Here is a 14,707-nt window from a genome sequence, read left to right as displayed (position 1 = left end):
GTCCGCGGCTGACGGAACGCCTGAATAGTTAAATATCAAAAGACCGAGAGTCTGGACGGGAGGCTCTGCTTGCTAGTGACCTTCGGGGATATGATCAGTTCTATCTACGTCTAGTATGCAGATATTATTAGGCAATCAGCAGCGAATTGGCGTTCTCCCAATTCTCATCTCAAACCCAAAGATTGAATGGTGGTATTCGGGATAGAAGAAGGTTATGATCTCTTAAGGTTGTTGCATACCTAAACCTACCTGAGTACATAGAATCCGGATGTTGAAATTCATCAGATGTGAAGGAGTCGTGAAGCGAGACTCAGTCTCAGTAAGCAGGCAGGCAGGCAGCCTGTGGGCAGTATCTTATTGTTCCCAGCTGCTGGACCGGTGAGCCAGCCGTAAGCAGAAGAGCCAAGAGCCCCAGTTCAAGGTTGGTTCCATTCCCAATTCCATTGGCTCTTGGAGCCATTTGGAGCCATCTACCCGCTAGAACACGAAGTACCTCGAGGTACTCGGGTCAATTCCACTAACGAGAGATAAAACATAGCGACCTGCGCTAGACAGGTGGGAGTCAGAAATAGGGTGGCATTCAGTGGACGCAACCAACGCTTATTTGAAACCACCATAGAAAAGGAGGGACCCAACATCCCCCCCATGCGCATGTACTTGTATCCAGCCCGCCCGAAGCAGGGTCCAGATGGAAGCGGAAGGGCAGGTTCAATGCAAGCAAGCATTTGATTGTCAGCAAATAACCATTCACTCCCTCACCACTACTAATCCAACAGCCGACCGCCAACAGACACGTTGCAGGCACTTCTCGCCTTTTCGAGCCGTCGATCGAGACTCCTCAAACCATTTTCCTACCGACAGCGCAAGGAATCCTCGTCCTTGAGTCACCCAACCTGGATTCGAGCTTGAAGTACTTGCGGCCGACGACGTCTGATCTTGACTGCGCTTTGTCCCGAATCTTGGACCGACTGGAGTCACAGATCCATCCGAACTTCCGGCTAGTCCAGCATTATTTGTGCCAGACAAAAAGTTACAAGTAAATAGACGACGTCCTGACGGCTTCCGGTTGTTGTCACGCCTCTCGCCGACATCCCACCTCATTGATAACCATTGACAGTTCGTCTCATGCTGAACTGAGACAGAGCATTCCCCCCTCATTCCTTCTTGTAACTCCCAAACCGCCCCCTCCAGCTTGAGTTCCTGGGGTAGGGCAATATGGCCATGCTGGCTTCCAAATCCTCCTTCCCAGCTTCGCTGGCCTCGACTGGCACTACTTTGACCGCCAACTCCGCTTCCAACATGGCGCCCTCGCGCAGGGCTCCCGCTATGCCTTCGTCGGCACCGGCTTCGCTAGCCCGACGAACTCCGAATTTTCAGATACCGACGGTCCTGACGCCGTTAAGAACTGGACCGAGGACCAGGTCTGCGAATACCTCCGGAGCGTCCGATGCGGCGAATACGAGAAGCTGTTTCGCAAGAACAACATCAATGGCGAGAACCTTTTAGAAATGGACAAGGATGTCCTCAAGGAAATGGGCATCGAGAAAGTCGGCGATCGCGTTCGCCTGTTCCTTGGCATCAAGAAGTTAAGGACCAAGGCGTACGCCAACGTGAAGAAGCGCAATAGGGTGAGTGCCCCCCCCTCGAGCTGACCCGGAAGATGCTAGATGGGAGACTCCCCGTGGTCGCGATCGGCTTGGCTGATTATAATGGATGGTAGGACTCCTTTGGGCATCTGGAACCCACACAGTTTACTCCCTCGACCGGCTCCCCGAGGCCATCGAACTCCGGCTCAGCTGGTAGGTCCATGCCGACGCCTCCCAATAAGAGGTACTCTCGACAAATCGACCTGTCAAGCTTTGGCATGAACCCGCCGGCCTCCGCTTCCCGACCGAGCTCCCCGCTTACCAGCGCAGATTTGCGCTCTGCACGAGGGCAAAGGTACCCCAACCAGCAACTCTACATGAGCAATGCTACGCCCAACAGTTGGTCTGGGAGACAACCCGGGTCTCCCCCTGAGCCTCAGTCCGGCCGTCTGGTAAATGCCCACACCCGAAATCAATCTAGTGTGGACGGCTCGCTGATGGCTGCTCTCCCACAGGGCCAAGACGTAATTCGTGTTATTTCGACAGGTGGCGTGACTAAGGTCGTCAAGATCTCCGGATGTAACACGTGCGAGGAAGTGATGCGAACGACATTGCGGAAATTCGCCCTCCGAGAAGACCACGATCGTAATTACTGCTTCTGGGTGTTAGCCGGTGTCGACCCCGACCTAAGCAATGTCGGCGGCTTGGAGACACGGAACTATGGCGAATCATCAAAGACCAGAAACGGCCCGAGCGAAACCGACTCATCCTCCGCAGGGTCCCCTCGGGCGAGCCTGGTGAGTCTGAGTTGCAGAGAGCTGCGGCCATCGCGATGGAGGAAGCCCAGCAAAACCACACTCGTGCAATAGAGAACGTCGACAAGAGGAGTCAATTGAAGGTGCAGAAGCTTCTTGGTGAGAGCTGGGACGAGGGCCTACAGCAACCACTTTCGCCGATATCGTATCAAGACCGTGAGCGCAACTTCCAGAACGCCGCCAAGGACCTGGAACGCCCGGCTTCCAACGAGGCTAGGTCATCACGAAGAGGCAAGGGCCTCTTGAGGCCGTTTGGTAGCATGAGACCTCCAAGCGAGCTCATTACCTCTGACTTGACATCATACTTCCCCGACCACCCACGCGAAGATATTGACCGGACTGTCCGTCTTTCAATGCGCAGATCCACACGCCTCAGCAAGGTCAACAGCCGTCTGAGTGTGGCAAGCAACCTCAGTTTTGCTTCGAGTGTCCAAGATGCCCCTCCGATTCCCACGATAGCCGACAATTGGCTGGGTGCAAATCAACTGGCCAAGTCAAGGCCACGCGATCCAAGTCGACTGCAGCACCAATACCGAGATTCTGTCGCCTCTTCGATATTAGGAACCCTCCAAGAAGAATCATCAGTTGAGCCCAACCGCAAGTCTTATGTGTCATTCGCCGACAGTGGCTCCGACAGTGCCGGTATTAGCGTTACCGATCCTGAGGGTCAAAGTCACGTTGTCCGCCAGAGCAGCTATTTTGACGAGACGAGCACCCAAGGCTCCGGATCGGCCAAGGAGATTACCCAGGCTCTTGAAGAAGATGGAGAAGATGCCGATGAAGAGCTTGCAAGCTTCCTTGCAGGTGAATCATGGGATGACAATAAGTGGATGAAGGGTGCCCTCATCGGACAGGGTTCCTTTGGTTGCGTCTACCTTGCACTCCACGCTGTGACGGGAGAGCTGCTGGCTGTCAAGCAAGTCGAGGCTCCTTCTCCTGGTGCCAACAGCCAGAACGATCACCGCAAAAAGAGCATGATCGAAGCGCTCAAGCGCGAGATCAGTCTGCTGCGCGATCTGCGCCACCCCAACATTGTCCAGTACCTTGGTTGCAGCTCGTCGGCGGATTATTTGAACATTTTCCTCGAATATGTCCCTGGTGGCTCGGTTCAAACTATGCTCAACTCCTATGGAGCTTTGCCGGAGCCTCTGGTACGAAGCTTCGTTCGACAGATCCTTGACGGCCTGTCGTACCTGCACAACCAGGAGATCATCCACCGAGATATCAAAGGCGCCAATATTCTTGTCGACAACAAGGGGACTATCAAGATCTCCGATTTCGGCATTAGCAAGAAGCTTGAGGCCACCAACATTCTGAATGGTGCAGCCAACAACAAACACCGCCCTTCACTACAGGGATCCGTCTTCTGGATGGCTCCTGAGGTCGTCAAGCAGACCTCATATACACGAAAGGCTGATATCTGGTCGCTGGGCTGTCTGGTGGTCGAGATGATGACTGGTACCCATCCGTTCCCTGACTGCTCCCAACTCCAGGCCATCTTCAAGATCGGTGGTGGCAGAGCGTCGCCAACTATACCCGACACCGCCAGTGCCGAGGCGCAAGAGTTCCTCGCCCAGACATTCGAACTGGATCACAATCTGAGGCCTAGCGCGGACGATTTGATGCTGAGCGCCTTCTTGACGCCCATAACATAGGAAGTCAATAGCGACGAGAAGGCAGAGACTCCCGTATCAAGATGCTCCTCACCGAGCATTTGATCTGGCTCTTTGGTTGCCGTGGCTTTCCACGAAAGCTTCGTCAACGCCTCTAAGCATCCCCCAGTCGGCTGGAATACCACTAGGCAACGCACCCTTCGTCGCCATGATGAATGAAGGTGCAATAAGGAGGAGTTGTTGAAATAGGCGTGGGTGCCTATCTCTACATGAAAGCACTACCACCATGACATCAGTGCTGGCGAACTGGAACATGCCTAGGCCTTTTTCGATCTCCAAATTATATTTCACTTCCCCTTCCTCCTCTTTAGAGCTTACAACTTTTTTTCATTCTCTTTCTGTCACCCTTTCGTTTGTGACGTTTTTCTCTCTTGGCCAACCAGATTTGGGGGGATCGAGGGGCCTTTTCCGTTTCTTTCTTATACCCACCACTCCTTATTCCGAGTTACGGCACTTTTGCTGTAAAGAAACGAGAAATGGTGGAGATCCTTCTCCCCTTTTCGACCCAACCAATCCCCTTCTTGTATAACTAGATTTTACTATTACTATAACAAACTTCGGCCTTGCGAAGCTCACTCACTCATTCCTTGAGTGGGTGGGATAAGGTGCGATGGACGAGACACGATTCATACAGGAGATACACACACATTCACACAAACACAACACAAGATGGGGAGTGGAAACGCATGGAAACGGAAACGGAAATACGAGATGAGGGCCGGGTTTTGGCCGGGATGTCAAATGAATATTTTGGCGAACTCGGCAGAAGACATCTCTATAATATATTGGTTGGCAGGCAGGCAGGCAGCATGGCGAGGTGTATTGACAGGCGAAGAGCATAGCATAGCGAAGCAAAATCCGTGCAAAACTTACTTGGTTTTTTCCCTCTTACCTTTGAGATTTTGGAGCATATACCTGTGACAATAGCCCGCAATGGGCTTTGTGGATATGATAATGAGTGGGTGGCTAAGTGTATGTGATTGACTTATTCTACCCACAAATGGGTTTGATATCCACAGTATCTTATGCGTGCTCTCAAACTTTTTGCCTATTCCTTTTTATTCAGTCATCTATTTTCAGTATACTTTCTTTCTTCAGGGTTCTTTTCTTTGAGTTTTAACAAACACCTCCTCCGCAAGCACAGTACCCTTGACACATAGCCCTCCATGCTGATTCTCGATCCAGACCTGATGGCTGTTTGCCGCCGCGCTCCGCACACACACCTTCATGCGCTCCCCGCATACAGCGGCGCCACGTTGCGGTAGTCCATGCGCCGGACGACCAGCTCGCGGCGGTTCACCGCTGTGTGGCTCCGGGAGGATCTCGAGTATCAGGGTCAGGCACAGGGGCCCGTGGACGAGCAGGCCGGGGCGGCCCTCGACGTCCTGGCTGTAGCGCTCGTCCAGGTGGATCAGGTGGGCGTTGTACGAAAGCGCGCTGAAGTGGAACAGCAGGATCCGGTCCGGATCAGGGTCTGCGAGTAGGTGGGTTTGTAGGGGACTTGGGCGTTGTTGTTGTTGGAGGTTAGTTTTCCTTTTTATTCGGCACGGGTAAGTCGGAGAGTGAGAGTGAGAGTACTAACCTCTAACAAGCCTCCTCGGCTCATCTTTGCTGCGGCTACTGCTCGCCGATCTCGGGCCCTCCGGAGATGATGTCCCACCTCCTTTTTTCATGCTTCCGCATGAACATCAAGTTTCGTACCTCTCGCACTGCCCACCCTCGCTCCCCTTCCACCGCCCCCAGATGCCGCCGACCTGCTCAGCCGTGCCGTACTCGCGCAGGACGTTGACGAAGATCTTCTCGTCCCCGGCGTGCCCCCCCGGACGAGACGTCCTGGATGCGCTCGGCACACAGGGCGGGCCGCGTCCCGTCGATCCGGAGTGGCGCCTCCGCCGGAACTCGATCGAGCTCCGCTAAACATGCGCCGCTCGAAGGGCGCGCCGGGGCTGTGGTAGGGGTCCGTGCCGTCGGGGCAGAGGAGCGAGGGCGGGAGGGCGAGGGGGAAGTGGATGAGGTGGTAGCCTCTTTGAGGGCCGCGCCGCCGCCGCCGGGGTGGCTGTCCTGCACTACGGGGTATTTTTTGGGTTGGTAGCTATTGTTGCTACTGCCGTGGGCACGGCCGCCGTTGTCGTTGTAGCTGTTGCTGCGGCTGTTGTCTAGATACTCGGCCAGGGTAATGTCGAGCAGATAGGACGGGGTGGGCGAGATGGTGTCGAAGGTCAGCTGCTCCAGCCGGGCCTTCATCCCGGCACAGATCCAGGGGATGTCGTGTGCTGGACTGCAGGCCGGGGCCCCGGCCGCGGAAGAGTCATGAGGATCGTGAGTTTGGGATGATGATACATGAGGATCATGAGTTTGGGATGATGACATCGCAAGAGGTCTAGGACTGCCGATTCCGAGCTTTTGCTTCATCATGGAGATGACAGATTGGAGGCTGTGGTACTCATGGTGGTGCAGCCGGGCAAGACGACGGCCATAGGTGAGGGCAGTTTGCCTGGCCGCCATGTCTTGCGCCAGCCAGGGTAAGAAGAACCGTATTGTGAGTATCACGTCTAGCAACTTTGGTAGTCTAAGAGCTGCGCTGTAGTATCAAAGTACAAAAAACGTTAGCTATCGCAGTGGCAGGAAAAGCAATTACGTGTGACTGAAGGAGTGACTGCCAGCTATAAGAGGTGTTACATACTCAAGATGAAGGCCTTATCAGCCAATCAATCAATTACTGAAGGATATTCAGCGACTGAATTGGTAGCAGGGATGGCCGACGATGCGCTAAAAGCAAGGGTCTCCATTCTCGGGTCGGTCGCGTCACAACTGGACTTTGAGTTATTAGTGCCTGTCAAGCTGCAGGCAGCACTGTAAGTACCTACTGTACCTAATTACGCGACCAAAGCTCAAGGCAGGCGCGTCGGAAGTGGTGCGGTCACGTCAAGCAAATATATCCATCATCCCTGGAGACTGCAACCAACAACCAACTGCACTGTGCATGTTATGAACATCCCACTTGCCATAATTGCGCTGATGGTTGCCTGTTCTTGCTAGACTATTTCGAAGCATCAAATAGGAGTGATAGAAAACATTCTCTTCTTTCTTTTCTGCCCATCTTTGCCTGCAATTCTTCTCGGTCCCTCACTTCCACCCCAAGACAGTTACACAGGTACTCGCCCACTGTGGCTTCCATCCGCCAAATCGTCCACATTGCGACGAACACGTCGCTGCGACAAATCTTCTTGTCTGCTACCACCAATCGCAGGACCATCACCACCATGGCGCCCAAGCAAGCGACTTTGGGTATGTAAAGTCTTCCCAGACCACCTTGGGGTGGGTGCACCTGCGTTACATGGAACCCCGCGACTCGGACTCGTCTGTCGCATCTACTGGATCTATGCTAACCTTCTGCGTCCAGCAAGTTCTTCGGGAAGCCCAATGGCACAAAGGCTGCCCCCCAGCAGTCGAAGCTGTCGTTTGCCACCAAGTCAGCCAAGAAGACCAAGGAAGACGAGACCGAAGAAGATCCCGCCGAGGTCAGCGCCTCCGAGGTGGCTAAAGCCAAGGACGAGTCCGACCAAGATGCCGAGGTTGCCTCTCCCGCATCCGACTCCAAGAAACGATCACGATCAAGCCCAGCACCGAAACCTTCAAAAGCCAAGTCGACACGATCAGCGGCCAAGGTGAAGACGGAGGAGATGGATGTGGACGAAGAGGAAGAAGCCCCAGTTTCAAAACGGCCGCGCAGGAACCGCAACAAGATCGAAGAGGACGAGGATGAAGATGAAGTTATGGCCGACCCCGAACCTGTGAAGCCAAAGAAATCCCCAGCCAAGAAGAAGGCGACAGACAAGAAGGCTGCACCGGCACCTTCTAAGGCTGCTTCCAAGAAAAAGCAGAAGGAACAGGAAGTTAGAGCAGAGGAAGATGAGCCGGTCAAGGAAGAATCTACAGCTTCCGAGAGTACATCCGATGTGGAAGCAAGTGAGGAAGAGAAGCCCGCCGTCGCCGCAAAGGCTCGACAGAAGGTCCAGACGAAACTCATGAGCAAGGCCAAAGACCCCTATCCTGATTGGAAAGAGGGCACGCCAGTGCCATACGCGGCGCTGTGTACAACTTTCTCTCTCGTGGAGATGACATCGAAACGCCTGATAATAACGGAACACTGCGCTCTCTTCTTGCGCCAAGTCCTACGTCTCACCCCGGACGACTTCCTCCCTACCGTCAATCTCATGATCAACAAGCTCGCCCCCGACTATGCCGGAATAGAGCTGGGCATTGGCGAGTCCCTTATTATGAAAGCCATTGGAGAGACGACAGGCCGCAGTGTGCAGGTCATCAAGCAAGACCAGAAGGAAATTGGTGACCTCGGCTGGTCGCCGTCAAGAGCAGATCCACACAACCGACCATGTTTAAGCCCAAGGTCTTGACAGTCCGAGATGTCCATAAGAGTTTTATGGACATCGCAACCGTACAGGGCAACGGTGCTCAAGGCCGTAAAGTGGACAATATCAAAAAGTTACTGTCGGCGGCTGATGCTCATTCTGCTGGCAAAATAGACGTCAAGACGGACAAGGGCGGTCCCAGCGAGGCAAAGTTCATCGTGCGCTTCCTGGAGGGAAAGCTACGTTTGGGACTGGCCGAGAAGACTGTTCTCGTCTCGATAGCCCAAGCAGTGTGCATCCACGAAGCTGAGCAGAAGGGCCAAGTTCCGAGCACATCAGACATGGAAAAGGCAGAGCAACTGCTCAAGACAGTCTACAGGTGAGTCCACATACATGTTTCTTGATCAAGATTACCGATTCTAACATGCTACGTAGCGAACTCCCCAGCTGGGATGTGATTATCCCGGCCATGTTGAAGAATGGCATCATGAAGCTGCGGGAGTCATGCAAGCTACGACCTGGTGTGCCACTGAAGCCCATGCTCGCGAACCCCACCAAGGCCATCACGGAAGTTCTGGATCGGTTTGAAAACCAAACCTTCACATGCGAATTCAAGTATGACGGTGAAAGAGCTCAAATACACTACGTCGCCAAGGAACACCAGGACGAATACATTGACGGTGTACCCGGAGCCACCAAGGAGGCAGCCAAGGGCATCGCTTCGGTCTTCTCGAGAAACCGGAAGACCTGTCCAAGAAGTATCCTGACATTCTCGCCAAGCTTCACACATGGGTGAAGGAAGGCACCAAGAGCTTCGTCATGGACTGTGAGTCAGTGGCCTGGGATGTTGCAGAGAAGAAGGTCTTACCGTTCCAACAACTCATGACGAGGAAGAAGAAGGACGTGAAGATTGAGGATGTCAAGGTCAAAGTCTGTGTTTTCGCCTTCGATTTGCTGTTTCTCAACGGCGAAGCCTTGGTTGAGAAGTCTCTCCGAGAACGGCGCGAGCTGATGTATGAGTCCTTCAACCCTGTGGAGGGTGAATTTGCCTTTGCCACGTCAATGAATGGCCAAGAGATTGAACAGATTCAAACATTCCTGGAGGAGAGTATCAAAGCATCTTGCGAGGGTCTCATGGTCAAGATGCTGGACGGGATCGAAAGCGGATACGAGCCCAGCAAACGAAGTCGAAACTGGCTCAAGGTAAGATTCCTTCCAGCTAATGCAATGCATTGAGACGTGGTCACTAACTTGCATCATAGATCAAAAAGGATTACCTTGCTGGCATCGGTGACTCGCTTGATCTTGTCGTTTTGGGCGCGTACTATGGCAAGGGCAAACGAACTTCGGTCTACGGAGCTTTCCTCCCTGGCTTGCTACAACTCGGCAAACGACACTTATGAGACAATCTGCAACATCGGCACCGGCTTCTCGGAGCAGGTACTGGAGGAGCTCCACAAGACGCTGTCAGAGATCGTCATCGACCGTCCAAGCCTTTCTATTCCCACTCATCTGGCAATCAGCATCAACCCGACGTCTGGTTTGAGCCCCGCTATGTCTGGGAAGTCAAGACGGCCGACCTGACGTTGTCGCCCCGCTACAAGGCAGCAATCAAGGAGGGGGCCGACCCAGCGGGCGAGAAGGGCATCAGCTTGCGATTCCCGCGGTTCATCAAGGTGCGTGACGACAAGAAGCCCGACGAGGCAACGGGCAGCAGACAGGTGGTGGAGATATACCGCAAACAGGAGAGTGTGACCAAGAACAAGGGTCCCAGTGTGGATGACGACTTTGAGTACTGAGTGGTGATGTCAGTGGTCAGTGTTCCATGTCGTTGGCAATGGAGCGTTTGAAGGGTTGAATGGGAGGATGGATCTTTGCTGAGATGCATGAAGGCACGGAGACTACTTGTTGCTACGATACTACATGGCATTATTATGAGCATATTGCATTTAGCAGTCCAAAGTGAGATTTACAGACCAATCTTCCTTGCCTTTTGTTTCTTGTTCCTTTCAGGGGATGTTGTGGGCGACCAAGGATGTTGATTACCACCGCAAAACATCCCTTGGAGGGCACCAGAAGCTCCCATTTGATGCCTGCGATTCAATTGACACGGACAGTTTGAGCTAATCTGGTTGAGCAGGGTATCGGATCGGGCCCCAAGAGGCTCAGGTAGCGATGAAATCCCCTCAAAGCTACTGTTGCTTGCCGTGTGTTTGCGCCTCACTTTTCACACGGGAAGCCACAGCACTGATCTCAGACAGAGGAGGGGGTTTAGGAAACCGGTATATTGGGCATCCTCGCATATGACAAACAGAGATCACGATGTTAATGGACAATACAGGATCGATGGCGTGGGCGCAAGACACCACGACACCAGACTGAAGTGAAGAGGGACGATCAGTGGTGGTGGGAGCAGCGTCTTCTCCGCCACGGCGACAGTCGCGTCAAACGAGGATAGGGTTGGAAAACAGGGATGTACGGAGCATCGACCGGAGCTTGAATATTCACGGGCCTACACACTCAGGGGGGAGCCACTCGGAAGGACCCAGTAGGCGAGGATGCATTTGGACTCCAGAAATGATAATACAAGACATGACTTCCGGTCATGTCATCATCGAGTCGCTGGCGCCGAGTCCGGGAACACTACACCGAGCGCTTAGAGGCGCTCCCGACCGGCCAGAAATCGAAGGTACAACGATTACAAGACCAAGGCTGAAGTTGGTCAGGACCTTCGTGACCATGTCAACTGGGTGAACATGCGGCTTTCTGACAACGTTGACGAACGTGGCAATCTTCTTTCTGTCAAGACCGTCAGGATTGACGGCGGTAGGGAAACATACTTGTTTACCTAGGATTATAGAAAAAAAATGGATGTCTGGGTAAGGGTAGGGGCCAGCGCAAGTCGCAATGGGCAACGCAGGTGCAACATACGAATCCCTTTCTAGGTCCTTCGCCGCTGGAAGCCTCTACCTTACAGGTAGCCCACTACGCGCAGTAGGCCCTAGAGGATGCACGAACTAAGATGCCTGCCCTAAGAAGTCGAACAGGGGCTCGAAGGCACAGCAGGGCATAAAGAAAGCCGAGCCAAGGCTATCCGCCATCGTACTGCTATCTACAATACCACGGCCATGGCGAAGGCGTTAAGGAGCTCGCTTAACGTGGAATCGCGCTTGAGGTATTGGAGCGACTTATCCCAGCACTAAACCCGGACCCAGAGAGCACCCAGTACCATGAGGGAAAGCTCCATATTTGTCCGGAATGCTACAAGGCCGCTGCATGTAAAACCTTACTCCCAGCAAGGAGCACGAGCTGGGCCAGCCCGAGGAGGGCCAGATCACCGAGATGTGGTACGAGAACCACGTGTACGAGCACCACCGGCGTGAGAGGAACGAGGGCAGGACGAAGATGAGCCCTAATCGAGTGGCACAAATTCGGAGTCGTTGCAGAAGTCGAAGATGAGGATGTTTACGACTAAACCCTCTGCTTATTAGAGCCCCGTCTGTCCAAGCGCCATGTCCCTATTACATCTGTCGAAGACCAGCTTCGTAAGAAACAGAAGGCACGAGGAATAAAGCAGAGGGCTTGGGATTCGGGATACCGCAAGAGGTATCTCGCCAATGATGAGACCTTGGAAGAGTGGCTCCTAGGATGCGCCAACTACGGAAGCCTCGAATTCTTCCACGAGACAGGCTGTTATTATGAAGAGGATTACCGCCGTCCCACAACCACTGAACGTGGCCCCCCAGAGCCTCGCTTCTTCTGTCCCCTACCAGCGGCAAGTACTACAGACCACCCACTAAGATGACGCCTGACTGACTAGGACTGGTATAAAGGGAGGCGCCCGAGTACCGCCACGACCCTAAGCAAGATCGTCAGGCAAAGCGGCTCGCTAGATGGTTTACCCCTTTGCTTTCATGGGAAACCGTTTTCTAGCCTTAAAGAGGCAAAGCAAGACCTTATTCATCAACAATGTCGTCAAAGCCACCAATACCGCCCCTGCACTCATGGTTTACACACCGGCTTCGGTACAATCATCCCCGTAACATGGCCGCTGAAATGCCCGCCTTGCCACTGCGGGAGGACGTCTTATGCGGAGTTGCGAGCTCCACGCGCGACTACAAAACCACCGCCGCAAGTCCAAATACGAGGAAGGATCAGCAGAGAAGGATAAGGACGACACTGTACACGATTGTATAGAAGGAGATGGACGCGATGCTGGAGGCCGTTACGACCCATGCATCCCTTACACGAACCGGGGATGCGTCACCTTCGAGGAGGGTTGCACCAACGAAGATAAAATAAGCTCAATGCCGCAGACTTCGCCGCCCTCCACTGGACAGACATGACTTCGTTCGCACCTGTTCCTACCTTCAGCTGCTGCGGGAGCTCGAGTACGAGCCGCCGTACTCAGCATACGACAGCTTCGTTATCCCGATATCGAACCTGGAAGGGGCGTGAGGTGGTCAGCTGCGGCCGCTACCACGGTATAATATCCTCCGAGCCGGAATTGTCAACCCCTCACATTCGGCAAGAGCGCGATGTACCGCTCTCACGCCCCCTTAGCGGAAGGGGGCAAGCGTTGGTTTGCTCGAAGCCTGGGACGACGTCGTATGGTCACGGAACCCACCCCCACAGGCTCCCGATGGATTTGGAGGCCGCCCTTCCCGCTCTTTCCGCCCTAGAGAAGTTCAGCCTCTTATCGCTGAGCCGGTTCGACGCTGGCGCGCCTGCAACAAGTAGCACGTCCTACTCCGAACCGTTGAAGGCCCTGTTCCCTTCAGGAACAGTTAAGTCTTCTATCACTGAGACGGTTCGGTATTGGCATAGCTGAACCCACTGGTTTCTGCTTAAACCCTAGGTCCATGACATATTGTACGCGAGGTCGAGGGTTCTGCTGCTTCCGGCGCCTCCTTTGACACGGCGACGCCTTATCCGGCTGATGAACGTCTTCCACTACACCATTTTGGAGATAGAGGCAGCTCGAAGACTGCTTTAAGCACTGGCATCCCAGACCGGTATGCGGCCGGGGCTATGAGCTTGGTGCGACATGGGCACCGTCGTTGGGCCAAGTGCACTAACTGCTTGCCCGCTAATCGGGCATGCAACGTGACACAAAACCCGGAGGTTGTGGCCTTCATCCAGAAGCAAGACAAGAGCGGTTGGAGTCCTGGGCAGAGCAGCCCTACCAAGTGGACGAGATGGATAAGGACAAGAAAGGGGTCGAGATGGACGAGGGCTCAGACTGCAAGCAGCCATCGCATATTACCTATTATCCATTAATCATCAGCCCTTGTCTATCACCTATTAGCCATAATCTCTTGATAAAAATCAAACAAAATAGCTCTGAAGACCTGGATACGGATCCCGGCGAGCGACTGCAAGAGGAGCGCCAGAGAGTGGGCTCCATGAACATCTTCGTCATGCAACTGAGCAAAGCCCTGGACGCAGGCGAATGGAAGATTTAAACATCAACCAACATAGCACGCAAATCAGGAACGCCCACGTTTCGTTATTATCTAGACACATGTTGGCGGCAGGGTCTCGATCATCTGGCTCGCCTCGTTGGGGACAAACCCCAAACATATGACCTTTCTCAAGGGCTTCTGTGAGCATCTTAAGCGTTGCCACCAAACATTGCTAGGCTATCTATGGCTATGGTATCCCGTGCTGGGTATGACTCCAAATAGAGGAGAGCGCCAGACCATGACGAGATGATATCTCTTTACTAGCATTCGTCAACATATTGTCGAGCAGCTGTTTTGCGCCTTCGGGGTCTCCGTTCAAGGACGAGGCAAGCACGCAACACGTCACTCAAGAGGTTGTCCATATTGTGAAAGGAGTTTTCGACTGAGCAGAGCAGAATCGGAAATACGCAGGAGCTTGCACAACCGATATGGTCCGAATTCCAGTCGGCCGAACACTGGATCGTAACCTTCACGATATTTCTGTTGGCACGCTTGTGCATAACGCTGCCAGTCAGATCCTCTGACATGGAAACTCCCATTGTCGACATCAGCAAGTACGACAACACTAAGATGTCCGCAGAGCTCGATACCATACTACTGTTCGCGCTATCGTCGATAAAGTCCACATCTGATGCTGTCGGCTCTTCTTCCTCCAAGACCGCCTCCGAGGCCCTGTCTGTGCCCACACAGCGAATGGGCCCGGCGTTTCGACCGATCCTGGGTACACGACCCGCTTGCGAAGCTGGCATCCATGCCAGCTTCGGCTGTTTGCGCTCGAAATCTCTAATAATAAGGACA

General features: G+C 53.6%; 6 protein-coding genes across 6 annotated transcripts; 4 read left to right on the top strand and 2 right to left on the bottom strand.

Annotated features, from left to right (window-relative positions):
• Positions 1 to 688: 688 nt before the first annotated feature.
• On the top strand, positions 689 to 4,056 carry PG994_010030 (uncharacterized protein; the record flags this gene model as incomplete). Its single annotated transcript, XM_066861439.1, has 5 exons — positions 689 to 706; positions 777 to 1,036; positions 1,250 to 1,628; positions 1,751 to 2,231; positions 2,324 to 4,056. 5 exons carry the CDS (start codon positions 689 to 691, stop codon positions 4,054 to 4,056), a joined length of 2,871 nt encoding a protein of 956 aa, XP_066710549.1.
• A 1,112-nt stretch (positions 4,057 to 5,168) lies between these two features.
• PG994_010029 (uncharacterized protein) lies at positions 5,169 to 5,747 on the bottom strand (the record flags this gene model as incomplete). Its single annotated transcript, XM_066861438.1, has 2 exons — positions 5,169 to 5,548; positions 5,657 to 5,747. 2 exons carry the CDS (start codon positions 5,745 to 5,747, stop codon positions 5,169 to 5,171), a joined length of 471 nt encoding a protein of 156 aa, XP_066710548.1.
• Positions 5,748 to 5,762: 15 nt separating this feature from the next.
• On the bottom strand, positions 5,763 to 6,579 carry PG994_010028 (uncharacterized protein; the record flags this gene model as incomplete). The annotated part of the gene is given in 2 exon segments (XM_066861437.1): positions 5,763 to 5,907; positions 5,927 to 6,579. The coding sequence occupies 2 exon segments, from the start codon at positions 6,577 to 6,579 to the stop codon at positions 5,763 to 5,765; spliced, it is 798 nt and encodes a 265-aa protein (XP_066710547.1).
• Positions 6,580 to 7,337: 758 nt separating this feature from the next.
• Positions 7,338 to 10,243, top strand: PG994_010027 (DNA ligase 1; the record flags this gene model as incomplete). Its single annotated transcript, XM_066861436.1, is given in 9 exon segments — positions 7,338 to 7,362; positions 7,382 to 7,434; positions 7,482 to 8,440; positions 8,452 to 8,823; positions 8,880 to 9,168; positions 9,180 to 9,647; positions 9,707 to 9,793; positions 9,804 to 9,920; positions 9,938 to 10,243. The coding sequence occupies 9 exon segments, from the start codon at positions 7,338 to 7,340 to the stop codon at positions 10,241 to 10,243; spliced, it is 2,676 nt and encodes an 891-aa protein (XP_066710546.1).
• A 1,108-nt stretch (positions 10,244 to 11,351) lies between these two features.
• PG994_010026 (uncharacterized protein) lies at positions 11,352 to 12,249 on the top strand (the record flags this gene model as incomplete). Its single annotated transcript, XM_066861435.1, has 4 exons — positions 11,352 to 11,438; positions 11,492 to 11,619; positions 11,741 to 11,823; positions 11,936 to 12,249. The coding sequence occupies 4 exons, from the start codon at positions 11,352 to 11,354 to the stop codon at positions 12,247 to 12,249; spliced, it is 612 nt and encodes a 203-aa protein (XP_066710545.1).
• A 1,294-nt stretch (positions 12,250 to 13,543) lies between these two features.
• On the top strand, positions 13,544 to 13,909 carry PG994_010025 (uncharacterized protein; the record flags this gene model as incomplete). The annotated part of the gene is made up of 1 exon (XM_066861434.1): positions 13,544 to 13,909. One exon carries the CDS (start codon positions 13,544 to 13,546, stop codon positions 13,907 to 13,909), a length of 366 nt encoding a protein of 121 aa, XP_066710544.1.
• Between the last annotated feature and the right edge of the window lie 798 nt (positions 13,910 to 14,707).

The sequence above is a fragment of the Apiospora phragmitis genome (assembly GCF_038363925.1).
Source record: "Apiospora phragmitis strain CBS 135458 chromosome Unknown utg000010l:1.0-9815664.0:1.0-9183399.0, whole genome shotgun sequence".
NCBI lineage: Eukaryota > Fungi > Ascomycota > Sordariomycetes > Amphisphaeriales > Apiosporaceae > Apiospora > Apiospora phragmitis.
Note: the sequence above shows the minus strand (reverse complement) of the source record. Positions and strands in the feature narration are given on the sequence as shown.